Genomic DNA, 11,401 nt, shown 5'->3' with positions numbered 1-11,401 from the left:
GTCCTGGCAGGAGCTTCTGGGAGTCTCGTTCAGTGGAGCCTGGGCACAGGGTCTTCACGTGTGATGCTCGGTTGCAGTGCTTCACATGGGTGCACAAGTATGTGGGAGCCGAGGAATGCTCGGGCTTGGTGCTCGGATGGGCAGAGGAGCCTCACGTGGGGCTGCTGGTGACCTGTGCAAACAGATCCGGGTTGGGTACTGCTTGTGGAAACCGAGCTGCTCGGTCATAATGCTGGCAGGGTGATGTCCGGTCAAGCATGGGCTTTCTTGGGAGGCATGATCTGCTGCAGTGGATGAGTGCTTCACATTGGGTGCACGTGGGAGGAGTCTGCTGTTGGGTGTCTCCTTCACGTGGGCAGCAATAGCACCGTGTTAGAGCTGGAAATGGTGCCAAATGGGTCGAGTCTGGTGTAATGGGTTTTCATTTTGAGACTGCTGTTGGACTTGAATCTCGAACTTTCATTTAATTTGGCTTGTAATTGGACTTCAAAGACATAAATGGTCTTTAGACACTTAAATTTGTATTTGGGATTAAATTTCAAATTGTGCCTTAATTTCCAAAACGAACCTATACGACTTAGTCCAATTAAACACCTCAAGCTTTCAAACGTAAACTTCCGTGATTTATCTTTTGAAATAATTCATCATCAAGCACAAACATCTTCAACTTAATTCTCGATCGTCTTCAAATGAATTTAAATGGCCCGGACAAAATTAGGGTATTACAATAAGGTATTATTATTCGAAAGACTCTCAATCATTTTGCATTGAACGTTCAAACATCCATACAGACATCGTACTCAAACCCCTGTCCTCTAAGAATATCAATCATTCATTTGACCACTGAAATCACTCCGTTCATGTAATAAAATATATAGTTAGAAAAGGGTGAAATTCCTGGTTTTTCAAGGAAATCACATGCATGTTTGACCTATACTTTTAATGGTAAAAGATGGGTTGCTTATTCAGATTTAACTCTTATCAAATGGTATGGGTTACGTAATCTTTTCTTTAATGTAGATTATATTTTGATTACATGGTAAAAAGCCGGGTGATTCTGTAATCTCTATTCTATTATTATTAGGTTTAATGACATTTTTTATGAATCTATTAAGTAGTTTGAGTGATTAGAGGGAGTTGTTTTGAAATTTTAGATTCTAACAATTATCTCTGCATGGTATATACAAAGATTATGAACATGTCATAAAATATTTAGAAAAAATATTTTTTATCTTCAAATCTATAAAAAAAAAATTAGTTTTACATATTTTTTAGTCTCTTTTGATGTTTAATTTTTTTATTATATTTTCAAATTAAATCAATTGATAGAAAAATATCTTATTAAACTAACATCAGCTATTTTTTTTCTATTCATTAATATCAGTATTAATTGTTTTGTCATTTTTTTAAAATAATAAGATAATTTAAAATGCTAAAATATTAAAAATGTAAAAATATAAATAAAATTATTTTAATTATTAATTTTTTTAAATTTATAAAATTTATAAAATGTAAAAAAATAAAAAGTTGATTTTAACTTAACGGACCAATTACTTTTTCCGTCAGTTAGTTTAACTTGATAAATACTAAAAGTGCGAGGACTATAACAGGTAGAAATGTTTAAGAGATAAAATAATTTTTTTATGAAAAATTTAAGGCAAAAAATATCATTAAGCCTAATTATAAAATCTTTTACTTTTATTGAGGGTGTTACTGGTTAACCAAGTATCAATTTAAATAGAAAACAAAATTAATAGTATTTAATATTAATATAAGAGTGTTTTGATCTTTACATTTATATAATATTAAAAAAATATTTAAAAGCCTATTCAAGAAAACATTATTTTCTTTAAAGAAAATTTGATAGTAATTTTTTTATTTATTTATAAATAATTTCGCTTAAATTATATTTTGTTCTAAAACAAAATTAACTTAATTGGTCAAATTGGTGCTATGAATCACATTTATTAAATTTCTCCTTTTTTTCTTAAATTAATCATTGATATTTGATCTATTGACCGATTAATCCAAATCGAATACTGCAGAGGCGAGGGCGACTCTCCCAACTCAGTTTGCTTCATTCGCAAACGCCAAGGTTAGAACCTCTGACCTTACTTAAGAAATCTAGTCCCTCATCCCATTATTGTTGGTAAATTTCTCCTCTCTTTGATCCTATTCCGTTGTTGAGTTTTTAATCCTCAAGAGGGAAAAGAAATCTTAGGTTCCATTTGATTGATATTTGGATAAACTACACGTTTAGTATTCCAATTATCATTTTTTTTGTTTTGGTTACCAAACTATTGGTTTTTTAAAAATTATATTTAACGTTATATTTTAGTTTTATTTTGATCATCTTCAATTAAAAAATTAACAGAATGTTGATGTGATATTTTTAAAGAAAATTAGCGATGACGTGACATTACCTTATGGTGACACGTCAGTATCACCGTTAATTTTTAACAGTGAGTGACCAAAACGAAATCAAAACATGACAATAAATATGATTTTAAAATAAAAATAGTTGAATGATCAAAACAAAATAAATGTAATAATTGGGGTACTAAACGGGTAATCTATTTATACTCTTTTTAAAGCAAAGCAAGAGGAGACCATGGTTAAGATAAACAATGCAGGGAGTGGCCAAATGTAGACAAGGGAACAAAGGACCATAAATTATCAAAATGATGAAGCATTGTTAAATCCATAATATTAAATAATGCATGTCTACCTTTGCTTTTGGTGGGTATGGAAGTGTGACCACTCTAGAATGATCGTCTCCATTGCCTTTGTTTTGTCAAAATCAATTACATGAGGCTAAGTAATGTTGATCCAAAATTATTTTATTTTTACTACAACCAGTTTTGGTTTGGTGCCTATCAGGTGTTTGTTGGATTGCTTCATTGAGGGGTGTAATTAATGAATAAATAGTTTAATCAAGTTGTGCCTTGAAGCTATTAGATTGGAAATTTGGGGTTTGCAGGCTGAATTTATTGCTGTGATATGATGTAGGAAGAAATGGCTTCATCCGCTTCAAACTTTTTTTTTAATCGTGATTAAGGGAATATGTGTTTCATTTTGGGAAGGCGTACAAATCATGTGTTATTTTTGGTAAATTTTGGGTCAATTCTTTTTTCTTAAGTTGGTGTTGATTTCAAACTTTGAGGCTTTATGCCTTTACTTTTGATTGGGTCAATTTATTTGATAATAAAATTCAACAATTACTTTTTTTAACAATTTTTATTTAGGAGAGGAGGAAGGAAATTTTTTGCTTTTAAGTCGAGGTGTCGACGGAAAACTTTTAACCACTTACTTTAAAGATTATTGACAATAATTTAATTTTTAAGAAAATAATTAAGACATAAAATGATTAACACATAACTCAAAATGACTTCGAGTGGTGTTCAAATCCGAATTCTTTGAGTTTGGTGTCTCATGGTGCCTTGTTGATTTTGGTTGTTAGTTGCCGTGCTTATACCCATTGAAATTATTATTTTTTACCGAATTATGTTGTACTCTTTTCTTTCATATAGATTTAAGGAGGTTTTTAATGATACACATAACATAACCTTGATTTCAGAGATTTTGTATCCTTAATAAAATTTGATGCTGAGCAAAAAAAAAAATGACTTCGAGATGAAATGATACATGCTTATAATGGCTCAACTTGTAAAACTAAAACCATTCAAAGCCGGGTGGTAATGTATCGATAAGTGTATGTACTGTCAAGTATGTGGTTAAAATGTTTTAATGTATCTGTTTGGATTTTTTTATCAGATTGTGTTGCACTCTTTTTTTTTTCCTAATTAGGATTAAGAATAATTTTTTAAACGAGTCTCACAATTAAGTCTAAAATTCTAGGATTAAACAAATAAAAGTATGCTTGCCGAGAAAAAAAAAACTTAAATTCCATATCATAATCTAAAACAACATAAACTTCAAATAATCCTAGAATATATTTGACTTACATTGACATGAAATAATGTTTCAAAATTGCCCCAAAACATTTTTTATATAAAAAAACCCAAGTGGAAGAATAAACTTGATGTGATAATTGAATCTGATTCAAAGATTGCAATTGGATGGTTAGAAAATCCCAAGTGTCAACCTTGGCAAGTTTAGTACATGTTTTCTATGATAGATTCTTTGTGGGATGGGTAGGGAAATATAAGCTAACTTTTTTTTCTTTTTTCTTTTGTTGAGAAATGAGTATTTTTATTTTGTGGGAATCATAAGTACTCATATTTCTTTGTTTAATGGTTTAAGCATACATTAACCTCGTTAAGTTGAGTAGGATCACAAAAGCATCAAATTTTCCCTATCAAATATTTATCATCGTGTCAATTGTTGTGTTTGAATCATTGTCATGTGGTTTGTTTGATTTTGTTTACAATTTTTTTTATTAATTTGGAACAAATTTAAGATAGTATGTGTTCAAAGATAACTATCAATTACTTGACATTGAACATCCACACATCTGACATTCATGGTGCTCGAACCTGTGACCTTAAGGAATAACAATAATTTTTTTATCACCGAGTTTCAATTAGTTTGTTCTTGTATTATGAGTTATGTTAAAAAATTCAAGTGAAAGATGAATTGTTTGAATTTTTAAAATTTTATTTAATCGGTTGGATTATTATTTTTGTTATGCCATACTATATTTAATAGACTCATAATAGGTGTTTATAGTATTTGATAATAAATCATTGTAGTATTCGATTTAAATTAATCATCATACCTATCTTTTTTTTATAACAATAACAAAATTACGTATATCTAAAATAATTGAGACAAATTCACTCTAAATCATTGTCCAAGCAAGCATCAATCATAGATGTAACCCCTTCTTATGTTCCAAGATCATAGATATAAATTCAGTGTTCAAATTTGTGACTCAAAATGTTTGTGGATCTCTTTCACCGAGTGTTGAACACTGAATGTACGTTAGATATAAATCATAGTTCCAAAATCAACCATTTTGACTTGTATTTATTCTTCTCTTTCACACGACATGTTCAAATTTGACGGTCAATTTCAGATAAACTCTTTTATTCTTTCAACTTCAAATTATGAATATAAAAATAGTACTTTATTTTTGACAATTTCACACGACATTGTTTGTTTATCGTTTTAGAAATTAATTTAAGCTTTTTTTCTGCTTCTGCAATTTCCTGTGCTCTCATTTCCAAAATTGGGTCTGCTTGTTTGCAACTAAGCTTAACGTCTCATTCACCGCCATTAATAATCCCTTTCAAAAGGCTCCTTTTCTCTTTCTATTGCAATGCTTAATACCCTCTTTTCATTCACATGAAAAGCTATTAAAAATATATGCTTAGTTAATTAATGGAATATATAGAATCATACCGGTCATAAAAAAATGCATTATTTATATTAAAATTTCAAGGGTGCGAAATATTAACGGAAAATGCAAAGAAAATACCTAACTGTATGAAAATATGAAATTTTGAGTAACCCCTAGGATTAATCCCGGCAAGTGACGATACCCCATCTTCAATCTTTTTTTTAAAACTTAACATATGATCATGATTTTTCTTAGTCATTAGCAATGTATACAATTAAATTTTCTCAATTATATAAGGACAACTGTTTGAACTTAAGAATTCAATAGATAACAACACTCCCTTTAACCATTAGAGCAGTCAATAGATACGAATTCAACCATTTTTTCATAAATCCTTCAACTTTCATATAATTCAAAGCTTAGAAGGGGAGGAACCAGAGATACATGTACAACTAAAAAGCTACACATATTTGTATTAAAAATGGCAAATTAATTAGCTGGTTTTGTAAATGGTGTAAATAAAAAAAGGTGGTTGTTTACTTTTATAAATAGAAACCTCTCAACCCTTCAATCTTCCATTTTCTCTTCATCACTTCTACTCAGAAAAATAATACCTCAAAAACCCAGTTTCCCTTTGTTGCTGTTCTTAGTTAATTATCATACTTTCCCTCCTCTTTTTTCCTTTTCTCTCCAGGTAAATTAGTCAGCTATGAACTGAAACTTAATCCTTTTTGGGTTTCATTTTTCAATAAATCCTTTTTAATTATCACACTATTTATCATTTGTGTATGTGTTTTCTCAGTTATCAACCATGGTGTACCCAAATGAATCCCAAGAGAACTCGAAGAAAATGGGGAGGGGAAAGATCGAGATCAAACGGATCGAAAACACGACGAATCGTCAGGTTACGTTCTGCAAAAGGCGCAATGGTTTGCTCAAGAAGGCCTATGAATTATCAGTTCTTTGCGATGCTGAAGTTGCTCTGATCGTCTTCTCCAACCGCGGCCGCCTCTACGAGTACGCTAATAACAGGTATCTTTGCTCATCAGCCCTTTCATTTTACTTATTTAAAAGAATACCCTCAGTTTTCTCAGTTTTAATTTGTACTTGGTTTAAGAAAGTACAATGAAAAAAATCATGTTTGGGTGTATCTGGTTGAAGATTTTAGCTTTGCAAACAAATCTTTCTATTTTTTTCACTTGTATAAAATTTGGGGTTTTCTTTTTTCTGGTTGTATATGAACATTTCTTGAGTTCCTAGTTTGTGGATACACAGATCTGGTGCTCGGAAACACTATGTTCGTGGTAATAAACAAAATTGGAACATAGATTTAGGGTTCCAATTTTGTTCTCTTTCTTTCACCTTGGGAAGTAAAGTAAATGACCCTTAAAATCAGCAAGTTGTCAACTTCTCATTAGCTCCCAAGCTCTCTCATTGACATCTTTAATGGCATGTCAGTTAAGTTACATCAAGAAAGCGAAAACTACTTTTGCCTAAGAAACAACCCAGCTCTAACAAATCACATTAGGATTTTATCACAAATTATCTTAGTAGGTAAGAGATTATTGTTATCTCTCGAGATATCGAGTCCTAACACGACGCCTGGAATATTATATGAGTGTTCATTGTTAAATAATTAAGAATCTTCGAATAAATATTATGTTATATTCACCCGATACTCATAAAAAATAAGGTTTTAAAAACCCTAAATCACATTAGAGTTCCTTCCTACATGAAATTTCCCTAAAATCCCCGCGTGAGCTCATAGTCAAACGTGTAACCGAATTAGGGTTCTTACTTTTTTTAAATATCTTTGCCATTAACAACATAAGGCTAACTACTCACCCCTCACAAGATTCTGTGACTGGTAACCCTTAAATCAAGTAGTTATCTTTCATCAACCAATTACAAGTCTACAAATAATTACATACCCTTATTTTATTATCCTATTTGGGCACAGTTGAAATCTATCTAGGTTTTTGATGACCCCATACTAAGATAAGGTTGGTGTTTTGTCTTAGTTAACTAATCTTTTGGTCACGTCATACACGATTTTTTCAGTCTCATGACTGCTCACCAATTTCTTTTATGACATGATTCGAAACTGTTTCTCTCTCTCTCTATATATATATTCAAGTTAAAAAAAGTAAGGAATTCATTAATTAAGGAATATTTGTCACCCTTAAAAATTTTAGATTTAAATATGACATTTGAGTGTTTTAAATATTTTTATTATTACATGATTAATTTTTTTAGAATAAACAGTATTTTAATCATCTCAATCAATAAAAAATGTTTAACCTTAAACTTATGAGAAGTACTAAAATAACAAAAAAATCCGATCTTTCTTCTTCGTCATATCATTATAGTGACTTCACTGTAGTTTCCATTGTTTCTGAAACAACACAGAGAGAAACAACGTACGATAACTGCGAGCCAATGGTAGAGTTTTGGTTTTTCTTTCTTCCTTGAAAATGTACAACTATGGCTGCTGGCAACAATGGACGGCTCTGATGTAGTCACAGTTTTTCAGACAGGGACAGGAGTTGATTAAAATCACTATTCTATTTCTCGTTTTTTTACTTTGCCCCCTTTAAAATAAGGTCAATAACTAAAATAACGTACGGCTTTAGAGTATTATCCATGGTGCAATGGGTTCCTGACACCTGGTACTAGCTTGACCATAGAAATCCTGACTCCTGAGCCCATCAAACAGTTAGAACGGTGCCAGCGTGGCTTAGACATCCAACCACTGGCTCGACGAAATTAAGGTATCAAACATTAAAGTGCCTGCCTCGAGGTCTTATCAGTCTTTCCCCTCCATGGTTTCGTATTCGATTCAGTTTGCTGAGAAAGTAGGTTGATTTGACCATTAAGCTTAACTATTAGCTAATAGCTATACTTTTAGATATAATAATAATAATGCTCACACCTATCACAGCACAGCACTATTTGCTTAATTATTTAACATGAATATGTTTATTTTGTTTGCAATGTAATTAACATTGTATTTGCAGTGTTAAAGCAACGATTGATAGGTACAAAAAAGCTTGTGATTCCTCCCATCCAGGGTCAGTTTCTGAAACTAATACTCAGGTACGTTATGGAACTAAAAACTATACTATATAAATATTCAAAAAAGAAAAAAAATAATAAATTTGAGGGATAATGTTAAATAACGTCCCTAAAATTTAATTAAATAATTATTTTATTATTAATTCTTTTTTTTTGAGTATTTTACTTTTAATATTTTATTTTAGAGAAAAAACACTCTTAATATTTAAATAAATAATCATTTTAATCTTTATTATTTTTTAAAATATTTTCACCTTGCGTTTCATTTTAAGGTCAAAAGACCCATGTTTTAAAATATTGACCGTTAGTTTTATTTTAAAACTAAAATAATTATTTAATAAACCGTTGAATATATATTTTTTATCATTATGTCTAAATTTGAAATAGCACACCAAAATTCAATCATACCTATTTAAACAATCCCATAATAAAAAAACTTTACGTATCCACAGCTTTCCTCTGATCCAAAGCCCTATTTTCATATGATAAATCTCACGTATTCAAATGGTGAAGGAGACACTGAATTATAGTTATTTTCTTTTTTGTTATTATATCTTTAAAGAAAATGATATTTTTAAATCCGCATAAAGTGAGTGAGACAACATAAATATCCTTAATCACTCTAATTAATAGATATCACTTAATTATAGTTATTGATTGCACGTGATAAACTAATGCAAAGCCGTTGTAAAATTCCAGTTCTACCAGCAAGAAGCCGACAACCTACGCAATCAAATCCGGAATTTGCAGAAGACGAACAGGTGTTATATTAATATAATCTTCTTTGTTCTTCATTCGATCAGTTCCATTTTCCTTTAACCAAAACAGTAAATGTTTCCAGGAATATGCTTGGTGAGTCACTCCTGGGATTGCCTATGAAGGAGCTAAAAAGCTTGGAGTCTCGTCTAGAAAGAGGAATTAGCAAAATCCGTTCCAAAAAGGTGATATATATATTCAAATTTATCAAAATAACCCTTTGAAGATGTTTTACCACTGATAAATATCCCTTTCTTGTTTGATTTTATTCCTCCTAAATGTCACCAGAATGAGCAGCTGTTTGCAGAAATTGAGTATATGCAGAAAAGGGTAAGAAATCCAAGTTTTAAGCATTCAAATCCCTCGTATCATTTGGCTTTGATGAATCTGTCCACTGCAGGATAATGATTTGCAGAACAATAACAAGTTTCTCCGAGCAAGGGTACTCTTTCTTTTCTTCGTGTGTTTTTGAGTTGCAGTCAGGGATTTAACTAGGGCTCTGCTATCGGAATAGCAGCCGTTACATAGCGGTAGAGGTGCAGTCTGAAACCGTTATTTCATGTAATGTCCGTAACAGCACCTGCTATTGCCACAACGGTGATAAACCCAACACATCCAAAATGCGACCGCCAATCGCAATTTAAATCCCTGGTTGCAGTGTTTGATGAGGAGTTCATCACTTGATTATTTCTGTGCAGATAGCTGAGAATGAGAGGAAGATACAGAACATGAACTTGATGCCAGAAGGGTCTAACTTTGAAGCCATGACTTATCAGCCATTGGACTCTCGAAACTACTTTAAAGTCAATGCCTTACAACCCACTAATCATTACCACCACCAACAACAGGACCAGATGGCCATTCAATTAATGTAAGAATTTTTAAGGTTTCATCAGCTGTTTCTGAGTATTTTGTATGAAGGTAGCGGCATGTACCCAGGAAAGGCTATAAGGCAGGACCCTAGAATTCTTCTGCCATGAATTTAGCTATGTCAAGTGTGTTTTAATGTGTAAGACTGATAAAAAAATTTATTTTTCCAGACAATAACTCCTTTTTCATAAATGTTTAGAGTATGAACTTAGCTAAATTTTGACTAATTAGAGCTGCAAAAGTTCTAAGATATAAGATATATTTTAGTGAATCGGCAAGCATATGCGTATATGAGAACTCCTATTTTCTCATATATGCTAGCCGATTCAAAATTTTGACTAACTAGAGCTGCAAAATACAGTCACCGAGGCGCCTGCCCTTAATATGCCTATTAAAATGGCTATAGAATGCTAACTATAGGCAATGTACCGATAATAAAAGTGGTCATGCACCTAAAAAGCAAACAAGAGAAATCTTAACTATTGTAAACAATGAAATTTTGTGGGATAATACTTGAAAGGTAGAGCTGGGGAGGACTTGAAAAAGTTTGAAAACAAAGAATTGAAAGACAAATATTCAAGGGTGAAAGGGTGATATGCTTTAATTGAAGATTCTTGTGATAATGAGATGATGCAATGCCACAAACACTTCAGATAATGGAGATGCTCTATGTTGTGAAGCGTCAATCACCGTGGAAGGTAGAAAAAGATTTGTAGATATACGGCTCATTGATTCAGGAGCAATATATCACATGACCTCAAGAGGAGAATGGTTCCATCATTATGAACCTGTCTCAGGAGGATCTGTGTATAGTTGCAATGATCAAACCTTAGAAATCGTTGGCGTGGGGACCATCAAATTGAAGATATATGATGGAGCAATTAAAGTTGTTCGAGATGTGCGACACGTGAAAGGTCTGAAGAAAATTTATTATCCTACGGATTGTTAGATAATAATGCAAGCAAGATTGAAACACAAAAAGGAATCATGAAGGTGTTCCGTGGAGCGCTTGTGGTGATGAAAGACGAAAAGATAGCAGTAAACTTGTACATGCTGAAGGGAGAGACTTTGCTAGAAGCATAAGCTTTTGTTGCCTCATGTAGTTCAGATTCTGCAATGCTATGGCATCAGAAACTTGGACACATGTCAAAACAAGGAATGAAAGTCCTTGTGGAGAAAAAGCTACTTTCAGGCTTAACAAATGTATCACTTACTTTATGTGAGCATTGTATAACAAGTAAGCAGCATCTGTTGAAATTCAACACGTCAAATTCTAGAGGCAAAAGTGTTATAGAATTGGTTCACTCTGACGTATGGTAAGCACCAGTTACATCCCTAGGCGGAGCAAAATACTTTATCTCATTTATTGATGACTACTCCAGGAGATGTTGGGTGTAC

The 11,401-nt window shown here is 32.1% G+C and overlaps 1 protein-coding gene across 1 annotated transcript; it reads left to right on the top strand.

Moving 5' to 3' along the window:
• The first annotated feature begins 5,740 nt into the window (after positions 1–5,740).
• On the top strand, positions 5,741–10,177 carry LOC120189037 (agamous-like MADS-box protein MADS1). The gene is made up of 8 exons (XM_039192379.1): positions 5,741–5,996; positions 6,105–6,334; positions 8,320–8,398; positions 9,077–9,138; positions 9,219–9,318; positions 9,422–9,463; positions 9,534–9,575; positions 9,832–10,177. The coding sequence occupies exons 2-8, from the start codon at positions 6,114–6,116 to the stop codon at positions 10,006–10,008; spliced, it is 723 nt and encodes a 240-aa protein (XP_039048310.1). The 5' UTR covers positions 5,741–5,996; positions 6,105–6,113; the 3' UTR covers positions 10,009–10,177.
• The last annotated feature ends 1,224 nt before the right edge of the window (positions 10,178–11,401 follow it).

This window comes from Hibiscus syriacus, unplaced genomic scaffold (assembly GCF_006381635.1).
Source record: "Hibiscus syriacus cultivar Baekdansim isolate YM2019G1 unplaced genomic scaffold, ASM638163v2 tig00004072_pilon, whole genome shotgun sequence".
NCBI lineage: Eukaryota > Viridiplantae > Streptophyta > Magnoliopsida > Malvales > Malvaceae > Hibiscus > Hibiscus syriacus.
The sequence above is the reverse complement of the archived record's forward strand: the minus strand, read 5'-3'. Positions and strand labels throughout refer to the sequence as shown.

What these genes read in the sequence shown, in the direction of transcription:
- LOC120189037 (XM_039192379.1), top strand. Translation starts at nt 6,114, where the DNA reads ATGGTGTACCCAAATGAATCCCAAGAGAACTCGAAGAAAATGGGGAGG. An exon ending in GCAAAATCCGTTCCAAAAAG is followed by an intron (nt 9,319 to 9,421) that starts GTGATATATATA and finishes AAATGTCACCAG; the next exon opens with AATGAGCAGCTGTTTGCAGA. An exon ending in ACAAGTTTCTCCGAGCAAGG is followed by an intron (nt 9,576 to 9,831) that starts GTACTCTTTCTT and finishes ATTTCTGTGCAG; the next exon opens with ATAGCTGAGAATGAGAGGAA.